Source organism: Rhea americana, unplaced genomic scaffold (assembly GCF_003343005.1).
Source record: "Rhea americana isolate MKP2758 unplaced genomic scaffold, rheAme1 scaffold_5, whole genome shotgun sequence".
NCBI classification, from domain to species: domain Eukaryota; kingdom Metazoa; phylum Chordata; class Aves; order Rheiformes; family Rheidae; genus Rhea; species Rhea americana.
In genome coordinates this window covers 1,311,532-1,323,970 of record NW_028186645.1, presented here as the reverse complement: position 1 = coordinate 1,323,970, position 12,439 = coordinate 1,311,532, and the positions used below count along the sequence as shown (strand labels likewise).

Sequence of the window (12,439 nt, the reverse complement as noted above, 5' to 3'; positions counted from 1 at the left end):
GGCGCGCGCCGCCGCCGCGGGAAGGGCCGCGGTAACGGTCCCGCCCGCGCCGAGTAGCTTATTCCTGAGGTGAAACTTCCCGTTCCTGTGGCGTCGGTTGTGGCCAGGTACCGACGCGCTCAGAACTGGCGTCGCCCGGGTGCTGGTTTAAGACGAACCAATGTGAAGAGAGGAGCAAACCTAGAAATCTGAGTTTCCGACCGCCGGTAGTGGAAAACGTGCGTCCCGTGGGGGCTGCCCAAGGAGAGGTGCGCCCGGGCGCTGCCCCCGGAGCGTGCTGGACGGGAGCTCTCCGAGGGCTGCGCAGTGAAACCCGCCGTGAGCGTCGTGCCGAAGTGAAGCTGGAATTGCTTCCAGGAGGGCAGGCGCTGTAGGCTGTCTGCCCAGGGGCACCTCGGTGTATTCCTGTTTCCCTTGGAGTAGCTGCCACCGTCGAGGCGCTAGGATGCAAAAGTGTTGAAACGAAACCTTTGAAGMGTCTTCCAGAGTAAAGAAATGCCTCTTAAGGATGAAAATTTTTGTAGAGCATCTGGGTGTTCTGCAATCAGCGAGCAAAAAACCCAATTTCCTTCATTCTTTTTGCTTTACATACCTGCATGTGCAGTGACCCCAGCTTCTCCCTTTTCCAACCTTCCAGCCTCTAATCTGGGATTATTTTAACAGAAACTCTTCTGAGCCACAAATAAAACAACTTGCGACTWGTCTGGAGCTATGTGCATGTTAATCAGGTAATCTCTACCTGCGGGTTAACTGATCTCTACCTGCTACCGGAGCAGGTGTGTGAAATCCCAGTTCTGCCTGCCTTTCTTTCAGGGAGGTGCTAACTCTGTTCTCCCTCTACTTGGCTATTGTTTTGTATCAAGAACTTTGGAGGAATGTCTCAGCTGTCTTGCTATTCTTTCAAAACTGGGCAACAGGCCTAAAACTTTGCCTTGCTGCTTGAAACAGATATGCTATCTGTTGCCTTGCTAACAGATATGGCAGTCAGATAGCTAAAAATATGAATTATGTCAGAAAACATAACTACTTTTTTTTTGAGTTTACAGAGTCTAGCTGAGATGAGAGAGCACCATGTTAAATGGAGGTCATACCTATGAATTTAAGTGTACTCTGAAGAGCTTACATTTAATTTGGTATATCAAAGAAATAATTAAAAAAAAGAGCTGCTGTTCCTCTTGTACAGAGAGGAAGTTTGGGCTCAGAGAAAAGCAGTGACAACTTCAGCCTCATACAATGAATCTGTAGCATACCCTGAAACTGAATCTTTATCTACTAAGTACTTGTTTAACCGCAGGATTATCTTTCACATTAGTTGGCTCTGGTAGCCAACCTTGAGCCCTATTCCTGTTTCTGAGACTAGAGAAAAGAAAAACATTTTTTTGCTTTTCTATGTATTATCTTTTAATGCAATACTTTAAAGCTCGCTGTGATCCTTGTGGGTTGAAAAGGACAGACCTCTTTTTTTCTTTTTTTTTTTCTTTTTTAATGTAGCATAAGATACTTTGTTCTATTTGATCCTCACTGCAGGAGATCTGATTAGCACAATCTGATTTACCCTATATGGYCTTTATGTCCTTCAGAATAACCAGTTGCTGACACAGTGAATGTGCAGGTCCAATTCCAAAATCTATCTGTGAAGATAGATTATATCCACTGATTGTGTTTAATTAATGAGGTCAGAAAAACAAATGAAAGTATAATCCTGAAACTGTTAAACAAGAAAAAGAGACCACATATCACACACAGATGTGATTAGGGAGATGTTGAAGATTCTAGACTCAAAAGCTGCAGAGAATCATTGCATTTGTACAAAATCTCTGAGTATAAAGGCCACACAGTAATTCTGTAGTCCTTTATACATTTATTTTGCTCAGATAAAATGATTTCATTAGCAGTATTTTGAGTAAGTGATGATTTGAGATTTCAGCTGCACATTTTCACAGAAATAGTGCAAATGTTTTGTTAGTCTGTAAACCACCCAAAACAAAACTGATTTGTGTGACAAGAAATTATAATTTATGAATACATTTTTGATTCTACAGGTTGAATGGATTATAGAGAAAAAGATTGATTTATTTTTTTAAACTTTGCCATCAGAGAAGATTAAATAAGATGGTTTATAAATTGAAAGATGAGAACCCTAATCTGACAGCAATTAAAGAAGAATATTACATGACAAAAATAATTCTTCTCAATGTTTTCCATGAAAAAAAAACAATGTCATCAGGAAATTTCTGATGTTAATTAGATGTAAATTAAAAAAAATCGGGTTGCAGGTCTAGTTGTTGCACAGGAAGGAAGAATAGTCTTTTTCTGGGTAATAGTTTTCCATAATTCTATAGTTTGTAATAAATTATTATGTTTTTAATAGCTGTAGTTGAGCTGTAAAGATAAACGAAGGAAGCTAAGACAGAATGGATTCTGAGGACTGCAAGATCCTTAGACAACTGGAAAGTGGGAGATAGTTCCAACTACRAGAGTAGCTTTGGATGATGATAGATGTGAATTATAGGAGTGATAAAGTGGAGTTAAAAAACAAAATGTGAAATTCATGAGGACTTAGCTAGGGAATGGTGGCGGTTGAGACCTAGACAGAAGAAGACTTGTATGCATGAATTTTAGGACAAAGACTGTATTTTGGTGAGAAAAGACCAACAGCCAGTACAATTATTAAGCTGGCAAAGCAGCATGTTTAGAACAGCAAACAAGTCTTCAGCAGTGGTTTGAGGTTTTTTTGTGTGTTTGTTTTAAATTTAATCAACTGTAGATTGAAGRTGGTAAACGCAAAATGAAAGGATAGGAGTCCTAAAATGCAGAATAGGAAAGAGATGGTGTGTGCAAATATTGTAAAGGAAAGGTAAATCACTTTGTTTATTTGGTAACTCAGTAAACAACTCTTTTAGGAACTCTTCATTCAAAACCACCTGGGACACATTAATCAGCTAACCCTAATGGTGTTTTTATGAAATAGATGGCATGACAGCTGGTAAATACTGGAGGAGAGTAGTATTCTTATGTCTAAGCTCTAGCAAGCAGTAAAATTTATCACAACAATTGAGATAATGTAATAACTGCTGTCARCTTCTTCACTGGTTGTTTCTGTGACACAGCTAAAATATGGATCCAGTAACCAATCTTTATTCCYGCTGTCTTGTTTAACACGGGCCTGAATGGGTAGTGTCATGCAAGTAATCCTTTTGGATTTAGTGGAATCGTATGTTGACAGCAGGTGTTGTGGGGCCCAAAAACAGCATGCTGAATCCTCTTGCCCAATAAGTGAAATAGCAATTTTGAAATTGAAGCAGCAGAGCTTCCACAGTAATGGAGATATCAAACTAATGTGTGTATGCGTGCATGCATGGATACATAGTAATTTATTTGAGATATCACCATAAGCAATTTGTGAAGCTGATGAACATACACTGTTTTCTATCCTTGGAGAAATACAAAAGTAGGCACGATAGCACATATCACACAAATTACAGTAGGAATTCTTTACAAATAATTTTGAATGTGTACAAGTGTTCCCAACTAAATTTGGTATATTTCTGTTTTTTCTTTCTTTAGGTAAGTTAGCTCTTGCTGAAGCTTAACAGAATCTTGAATGTCACAYGTTTGAACAAGCATAGGAAACTTTCTTTCCAGAAATTTGGAATCCTTGTCTTAGAAAACTGCAGCTGTTTTTGGCAGATTCTAAACCATTCTGTTAATCAGACTAGCTCGTGGCAAACAAAAATTCCAAAAGTGGAGATTTTTTTTTTCTCCATGTTCTAAAGTGATTCATGAGGAGAACAGGTACTGCTGCAAAATGTTTTTGTCAATATTGTCATCCTGTGATGAGAAAAAATACTCATTATTAATTAATATTTTGAAATATTTTATGTACCTTAAAATAATATCAGATTTTTCTGAAGCTGCCAATACCATTGTTACTACAGTGAGCTCCAGCAGTACTTTTTCCTGAAGAGGGCAAATAGAACAAACATTTATTTCCTTTCTTCTTAGAAAGATACCAAAATTTTCCCATATGTATGCATTCAGTGTTACTTGTCATCGTGAAGTCATTCACTTGACCATAACAGGAAATGCAGCCATATAGTGGGGGTTCTTTTTGCCTTTTTCTTTTACTGTTTGTTCACTGTCTTTCTAAATTAAATTGCTGTATGGATATCTTTGTGTCTGTCACACTCGGAATTCTCTCATTTTTGTATTCTCTTTCCACACTATTTTTACTATCTGATTACCTAGTAGTTGTAGATCTAACTATATTGTTTTCCAGTCATGTTTTYCTTGGGGCAGAGTTAGACTCCCATTAAGGATTTGAGTGTAAATATTAGTTTGATGCTTTGATCCATTGTGCTGTCTTACACAGTGAACGTCCCATGCTCATACTACTCTTGATGTAAACTGAAGATTCAGCACTGGAAGGTTTGAGGCTAGAGTTTGTAGACGATGAAGAAATGGACTGCATGGATTGTTTAGTGCCAGGCAGTGGCTGTACAGTTCCTCCAATAGCTAAATGAGAAATAACGCACTTGAACTCAACTTAGAAAAGCTCAAAACTTCGATTCAAAATTCTTATTCCATATTTAGTGGTTACCAACCACCTGTAGATGTGTTTGCACCTAAGAATTAATTTTGCTCGTATTTGCAGAACAACTTACATTCTCTAGAAGAATTTAACTTGTTTTATTCTTCCTGATAAACAAAAAAGTCAGTCTCTGCATACGTACTTGCTAAAGGGTAGCTATTCAGTTAACTGTTTACCCTTTTCAAAGAAGTTAATGAACTTTTGATTTTATCTTTCAGATTTCCTTATGTGGTGAAATAAATGTGTTGATTTCAACCTTGAAAGTGCTGATACCAGTGCTTACTATGGCATCAGTGGCTTCATCAGTTATATTTAAGGAGTTTTGTCCCTTATATTATCTTCTCAATGCCATTCCTACAAAGGTCCAAAAAGGCTTCCGATCTATAGTGGTATACCTGACAGCACTCGATACCAATGGGGACTACATTGCAGTGGGGAGCAGCATTGGAATGCTTTATCTCTACTGCAGGCATTTAAACCAGATGAAAAAATATAATTTTGAGGTAAATTWATTTCTAATGAAGTTTTTAACAGTGCTTAATCACTCAAAATTGAGTGGCTATTTACAGCAGTTTTCTGCCTTTCATAACTTAGCAAGTTTTGTATATCGTTTGTTGTAACAGGGGAAGTGTGAATCTATTACTTCTGTAAAGCTGTTGAGTTGTTTCGATGATCTCGTTGCTGTTGGTACAGCCTCAGGTCGGGTTGCAGTTTTTCAGCTTGTGTCTTCATTGCCTGGAAGAAACAAACAGGTAAATCTCTGTATTTGGTTAAACTTTTGGGAGGCTGAGTGTATGGTGAATCCTACTAGATTATTAGGTGATTCTTCATAATAGTGAAATCCAGAGAATTTGCCAGTTATTGCCAGTTATTACAAATAAGTTTTTTTTTTTATTTAACCTTCATTTTTATATTTGACTGCTGTTTTATCAGTTTGAGTCACTGAGTTGGCTCTGTCTGTTTTCTCTTTCCTTCGCTCTCATATTACGTYGATATGATTTCACAGCTTCGGAGATTTGATGTTGCTGGTATCCACAAAAGTTGCATTACAGCTTTAGCTTGGAGTCCCAATGGAATGAAATTATTCTCTGGAGATGACAAAGGAAAAATTGTCTACTCTGCCTTAGACCTAGACCAGGTAAGAATTTGTTTTAGAGACCTTTAGTCCTACTTAAGCTTTTCTGGAAGAATGTTTGTGTATTTAAATATTTAGTGGATAGTTAAATGCTTAATACCATGTGTTTAGCTGGACTGGTCTATTGATTTGTGTGTGTGTGTGCATGTATGTGTATATATGCATACACACATACACACACACACATACACACACACACAAACACACACATATGCATAGCTACATACTGCAAGATGACTATTGGGAATCCTTCACAACAGCTGTCCTCCCCATTTTATCATTTTTCTGTCTGAAGTATCTGTCCATAACTTTAGATTTCACGTAGTACTTTATCTTGTTTATTTGGAAAGGGTATACTTGAATGATGCAAGGTGGTTGCTTCACTGTGTTGATGAAGTGCTTTTTTTAAGAACTGTTCAGCATCTCAGTTTAGAATGTAAAATGAGAATATAATTAGGTTCTACTGGCTGACTCTAATGTGTTACTAAAAAGTATTTTTTTTCTAAAGATCTGTTAATTAATTCTGACCTGGAACACTTATAAGTGCTAACATGAATTTATACATGGGAGAAAAGTTTAAACAACAACTGTCCTCAATTTACCTATGTTTTACTTCTCWTCTGGTTTGACATAGAAGGGTTTAATGCTACCAAATGTAAGAATTATTTATGTAAGAAAATAAGCATTCTATGGTTCCTATTGARTTCAAGTCAAATAGGCTAGTTGATATTCCTAGAGAAGTTGAATTTCATAGTGTTGCGCTGCCAGTATGCACAGTCCAGTTTCCATGTGGTCTGCATAAAGAAATTACAAATTAATTGAATTAACTTCATGGAACAGTAGTTCAAAAACTTCCTCCCCCCTCTGCCCGTTCTTGGCCATATTAATTTCTCTGAGGTGTTAGTTATTACCATATACTTTAATTTTAAAAAGACTAACTCTTGTTAATTTCCAATGTCTTTAAAAGGGTATTTGCAACTCCAGCCTTGTATTGGAAGAACCATCCTCAATTGTCCAGTTGGATTACAACCAGAAAGTGCTACTTGTCTCTACTTTACAACGAACTGTACTTTTTTACACAGAAGAGAAATCTGTCAAGCAAGTTGGAACACAGCCCAGAAAAAAGTAACTCTCACAAAATCTTGGTGCAGGCACATCTATTAATTCTAGCTTTTCAGTGTGGATTACAGAAAGAATGATCTAAGCAGTACAATTAATACAGCAGTCTGCTAATAAAACTGTAGTTGCAGTGGCTATTTGCACTCAGACATTGAAGTGATGATTCTACCTACTTAGAAAGTTTATGGATGCAAATGTGTTACATTCATTTTCAGGAGACTTATGAAAAATGCTTAAGGTACTTTCCCCTTATTTAAACTGAAACGATTCCTAAACTTCCACTGCAGTCCCTCATGTTTTACTGTAGCTTGATACGAGCAGSTGTTCCAAGCAGCTGCATCTAATGGATGATCCATTATCTAATGCAAAAAGCAAGTCAACATCTTAATTTTTCTTCTCTATGGAAATGAATTAAAAGAGAAAATGTRTAGCAAGCACTTAAATTTGACTTGAAGGCTAGACAGTTATTTGACCTTTGGTATCTTTTACTGTGTAATCACTCTTGGATGTGAAGAAAAAGGGCACTCAATCTTAGAACAAAGGTGTGACTGAATATATCTGGAAGTAGAGAAAGGTGGCTCTTGGCAGAAGGTTTATAATGTACATCTTTCAGGTATATGAATACTAAGAGGAATGCCAAGGACTACTCTACTTATGTATGACTYTTTTTTTCTTTTTTTATATGATGGTCTATGTAAAAGGGATGAGGATTTTAACACTTGAGACTTCTTCCTTGCTCCCTGCAGACAGAGGTTGTCAGTTTCTTAGGATTATTTGGTAATGTGTTGTTTGTTTTTCCTCACTTCTAGGAGAAAGGTAACAGCATAATAGAATATTTCTGGGATGGACAAAGAATACTGCCAAGGCTGTGAGGCATATTAGAAAGAGTCGGTTAACTTGTCTAGCAGATACAATGTCTGACATCTAAAGCTGAGGGAAAGATTTTATTTGGAAGCACCGTTCTTGTCTTATTGTAACCAAATTTGTACTTCAGATAGACTTAATRCTTTAGTTTGAGAGCAAAACTTCTTTTTGCCAACTTGAAGTTGTAAATTTGTGTCATTAGTTTTAAAAATTGTTTCTAARTTTGTAGATTTGTATATAGCTTTTTAAAGAGTGGGATTTTTAAAATTTATTATTACTATATATTTTTTTTTAACATTCTAGCACTGGCAAATTTGGAGCATGTTTTATACCTGGCCTTTGTAAACAGAGTGACCTGACATTGTTTGCTGCCAGACCTGGGCTCCGTCTCTGGAAGTCAGATGTTCATGGAACTGTTCAGGCCACATTCATACTCAAAGATATATTTGCTGGAGGAGTAAAACCTTTTGAACTGTATCCTCGTTTGGAGCCACCTGACAGAGGAAGTTGTAGGTCCCCAGAGAAACACCTTGGGCTTGTTTCATGCTTTTTCCAAGAAGGATGGGTGGTGACCTGGAATGAATATAGCATCTACTTATTAGACACTGTGAACCAGGTAGATGAAGCTTGTGGGTGCATGTTTTTTCTTAGCTGCTATTACTAACCTGTGAGACTCTTTGGCTTGTCCATTACACTTACATGATTCAAATTTATGCTTAAACTAAATAAAGAAAACTTTAATCTCTCCCTTTTCAAGTTGTGGTTACATTAATATAGACAAGTTTTATATAAAAAATATTAAATATATATATATGGAGAGAGAGAGGGAGGGAGAGAGAGTGTGCTTTCAATCCAGGTGTTTCCTGTACTTCATAATAAATTCTGGATTTATAGCAAAGCGTATATGAACCTAAAATCTAGTAATGTGTGCCAAAAGACATTTTAGACCTTTAAAACATATCTGGAAATATTTCTTCTTTTCTTTATCCTGTTTCTAATGTTTGTGCCATAACACAAGTATTCCATTTTGTTTGATATAGACAAAACTGTTAACTTTTCTTCTCATTTAAAAATGTATATGAAAGTGAAGACTTTTTTTGGTCTAAATTATATTGAACATTTGTACAGCAGTTCTTTCCCCTCACTAAATTGTTTATTGTTAGAATTAAGCAATTGGTTGCTACTAATTTGGACAGAGAACATGAATAGATCCCTGATGTTATACAGGTTGAGAATTAGTATAAAAATTGAGCTAGGTCAAGATTAAAAGGTGCATTCCTGTTTTTTTTCAGTTTTCTTTCATTCTGATAAGATAAAACCCTTATTCTGTAGTTATACATGTGTTCACTAGAATTAATCAGCTTGTTAACAAGAGCCTCATCTTGCCCAAGCAGCGTATTAATCTCATGCCAGTTAATTCTTTCTCTGTTGACTCTTTTATAGGCTTTGATTGGTGGCTTGGAAGGATATGGTGATATTGTGTCCGTGTCCTGTACCAACAACGAGATTTTTCTCCTAAAGGGAGATAGAGACGTAATAAGAATTTCAAGCAGGCCTGAAGGACTGTCATCAATAGGTTTGTATAGATTAGCAAACTTCAGTATGTGCCTCATGGAACATGGCCCCTGTCTTTTTAACAAAAGAAAGCCTTCCAGTTTCTAGCAAAAATCTACAAGCTTCTGTTGACTTACTTAACTGTTTCTAAAGATTATTTTTACAGCTCTGGTTTATCTRTTTATCTGAGCCCCTGTTCTGGCTGCAGCAAGATTGGTGCCATTAAGAAATGAATTATAGTTCCCTCTTTTTGTGAGTGGTTCAGCATTATCCTTATCTGGCATCTCTGATCTGTGCAGTCTAGCCTTTATTCTAAATCCATGGTACTGAAGTGTTTATGGTCATGGTTCTCTCTTTGTTCACAGTCTCAGCTGCCTAGTTTGGAGATGCCTGAATAGGTTGGTTAGTTGCCACTGGTCAGCACCTATGTTTCCGGGGAAATTGGCAGATAAAAAGAAACTTTAGACTTTTGTATTGAAAAGATTAGGGATAAGTTTAGTTGTTTAAGCAGTTCATCACTCATAGGCTTCTAAGGGATGTTTATTATTCTAATCTTAACTTGTGAGTATAGGTTGAAAGGTGTCTTTTTGAAATACATTTTCCTTTTAATTACCACAGTGGCTTACCTGGTAAATTTTGCTTGTTTTGGCAAGATACAGAATGTTTGGATGAAGAAGTTGAAGATAAAGAATACTTCAGTGTCTGATACAGTTGAGTCTTCCAAGCTAAAGACTTGCACAATTCTTCATACGTAAACATAAATTTATGATATTACTAATAGAGGTTTGATACAGGCTTTGGGAGTTTGATTATGCTAAGATGACTTCATATAGTTCCACTTACATGAAATTACAATATAATATATATGTTCAATGTTGCAAGTTCAGATTTTTCCATTGGATAAAAATTCTTTTCTTTCAACATTCTCCAATAATTATGTTTCTACTCACTTCACACCCTAGTATTTATACTTTTATTTTTCTTTTGGTCAGTTTCAGATATGAATTCAAAATTGCTGAGTCCTTTAAAAGATACGAATCCTAAATTGCTGACCCCATTATCAGTAGTTGCATCTGTATCATCTGGCCCTTCAATGGAAACAGATAAAAAAATGGTTACTTCCCCTTCAGTTATTGCTGATAAAAATGACTCTTATTCTTTAGTGAAAGATGATCTGGAAACTCCAGTGCTATCGGAGAAAAGCTTTGATAGAGTGGGAGACTTAAACAATGAAACGAGAAAAAGGGGCTGCTCTGTAGCRAGTGAATCAAGAAGCAGGAGCAGTTCAGTAAATTCTGTGGACAGTGGCTCTAGTTTTATGATATGTGCAGACCAACTTTCAGAAACTCAGAGAGAGAGTCAGCCTTCTTCACAGCGGTTCAGCATCATCAGCTCTGAAGATTTTGATCAAGAACTCATTGTAAAGCCAATTAAAGTGAAAAAGAAAAAAAAGAAGAAACAAGGTAAGTCTAACAGAACTTCTTGTGCTGCTGCTAAGTATTAGCATGTGTCACTTCTGATATGTTTCACAGAAGAGTGTGTGTATTTGAAAAGCTTTATATTGTATTATCATGTGAAATCYAAAACTTTGACGTATTTTGAGTAATTTTGGTGAGTCATTTATGGTTAAGATGAAAGCTTGTTTTGAAAGTGATTTACTTTTTTCTTGTTAGATGTGTTTGTTTTATTCCTCTAATTTTGTTTTGATTTATGTAAACAAATATTTATGCAATAGTTACATAAAATTGTAAGTAGAATTCATTGTATGTTGGAATTGTTTGTTATCTATCTCTTCTATAAAATACTTGACAATGTAGTCCTTAACTAGGCTTTTTAGTTTATTAAAATAATATATGTACTTAATCTTTCTAATTTACTGTATTAGTCTTATAACTTTAAAATGCTTTGCAATGAAGACTTGTTGGCCTTTGTATGTATCATTTACTATTTCTTTCCTTTTTTGTGAGGATAGAAAGTGGGACCAAGAAAAACCATACCTCTCTGGAAGGTACACCAAGTTATGAGCGTCAGCTTTCTGGTGACAGTCCGCATTCACTGAATGCAGATTCGTTTTCCATGACTTCCAGCCTAATGAGTGGCAGCATTGATCATTTGAGTACCGGATCTCCAGATCAGGAAAGCATGTTCAGTGTGGAGTCACATACGATTTTGCAGGAAGATAACAGTTCAGAAACTTTCAGTGTCTTACAGTCTCCTGAGCCTACTACTGTACTAATTCATGAAGAAAATGGAGTTATAGTTGATTTACAGAAACTTCCAAATAGCGACAGTGGCATGGGTACATCGACTATTACAGATGCTTTGACATCTGTCTCTCCTTTAATCCTCACAGAAGACTTGGCAAGCAATGTTGATACTGAATATAATCCTACTGTGTTTTCTGCAAATGRTGAATGCTGTCCTGGAAGAGTAAGCCAAGAAGAACAACAGGTTTCTGCTGCATTATGTGAGATAAATGAAACTTTAGATAAAATAAAGCTGCAGGATGCTGAAAAATGTTTTGAAGAGCCAGACCTTACAGACCAAATGCTTTTGGAGTGCGACAGTATACTTAATGTTCAGACATCACTGACACCAAAGGAAAGTGATGAAATTGGTAGGGAAGACCAACAGCAACACTTTCTAACAAACACTTCTCTCTCAGATCCCTCTGTTCTCCAGTTTGATGCCTGTGAGGAGGTTTATTCAGAGAATAATGCCATTTCTGGGTGGGATTTTGAAAGTGCAATCAAAGTGAAATCTAGTACTAGCACTGCTGAATGGGTAACAAACACTCATGAAAGTAAGACTGAGAAATCTGCTTCAAGTGATGAAGAGGATATTTATGGACATGGATTACCATATTCATCCTCAGAGACTAGCGTACCTGAAGCTGGTGCTGGGCTTGCTGTCCAGGATATGGCCAGAATAAGTGTAGATGAAATGGTGCTGTTAAAATCTGATCAGGTATATGATTTTAATTTACTTAAAATATTTATAATCTCAGTATATCAAAAGAAACATTTGTGTAAATACTATTCTTTAGTTCTTTAGGAAGGCAATTTTCTTCTTACTTGATTGAACAAGTAAAACATAAGTTACAGCACATATTGCTATTTTGACTGAAATGTCATGTATCAGACTTCAAAATTGTTGTGTGTCCTCAATATGAAGAA

General features: G+C 36.4%; 2 protein-coding genes across 8 annotated transcripts in view; one reads left to right on the top strand and one right to left on the bottom strand.

Moving 5' to 3' along the window:
• The window catches only part of CINP (cyclin dependent kinase 2 interacting protein), a 10,131-nt gene extending 6,077 nt beyond the window's left edge, over positions 1–4,054 (bottom strand). Inside the window, exons 1-2 of the mRNA XM_085317627.1 lie at positions 4,014–4,054; positions 181–440 (exon numbers count right to left, since the gene is read on the bottom strand). Coding sequence (XP_085173753.1) covers positions 181–440; positions 4,014–4,054 — 301 coding nt within the window. The remainder of the gene's footprint in view (positions 1–180; positions 441–4,013) is intronic.
• TECPR2 (tectonin beta-propeller repeat containing 2) overlaps positions 712–12,439 on the top strand; it is a 42,772-nt gene continuing 31,044 nt past the window's right edge. For 4 of the 7 annotated variants that reach the window (XR_014897355.1, XM_085317419.1, XM_085317421.1 and 1 more), the window contains exons 1-8: positions 4,814–5,094; positions 5,215–5,343; positions 5,598–5,729; positions 6,694–6,851; positions 8,013–8,325; positions 9,153–9,285; positions 10,256–10,726; positions 11,236–12,230. Coding sequence is in view for 6 of the 7 variants with exons in the window: in XM_085317419.1 (XP_085173545.1) it covers positions 4,876–5,094; positions 5,215–5,343; positions 5,598–5,729; positions 6,694–6,851; positions 8,013–8,325; positions 9,153–9,285; positions 10,256–10,726; positions 11,236–12,230 (2,550 nt within the window). In the remaining variant the exon portion in view is untranslated. Of the gene's footprint in view, positions 729–4,809; positions 5,095–5,214; positions 5,344–5,597; positions 5,730–6,693; positions 6,852–8,012; positions 8,326–9,152; positions 9,286–10,255; positions 10,727–11,235; positions 12,231–12,439 lie in introns of those variants that run through there. The other 3 variants (XM_085317423.1, XM_085317420.1, XM_085317418.1) reach the window with 3 other exon arrangements.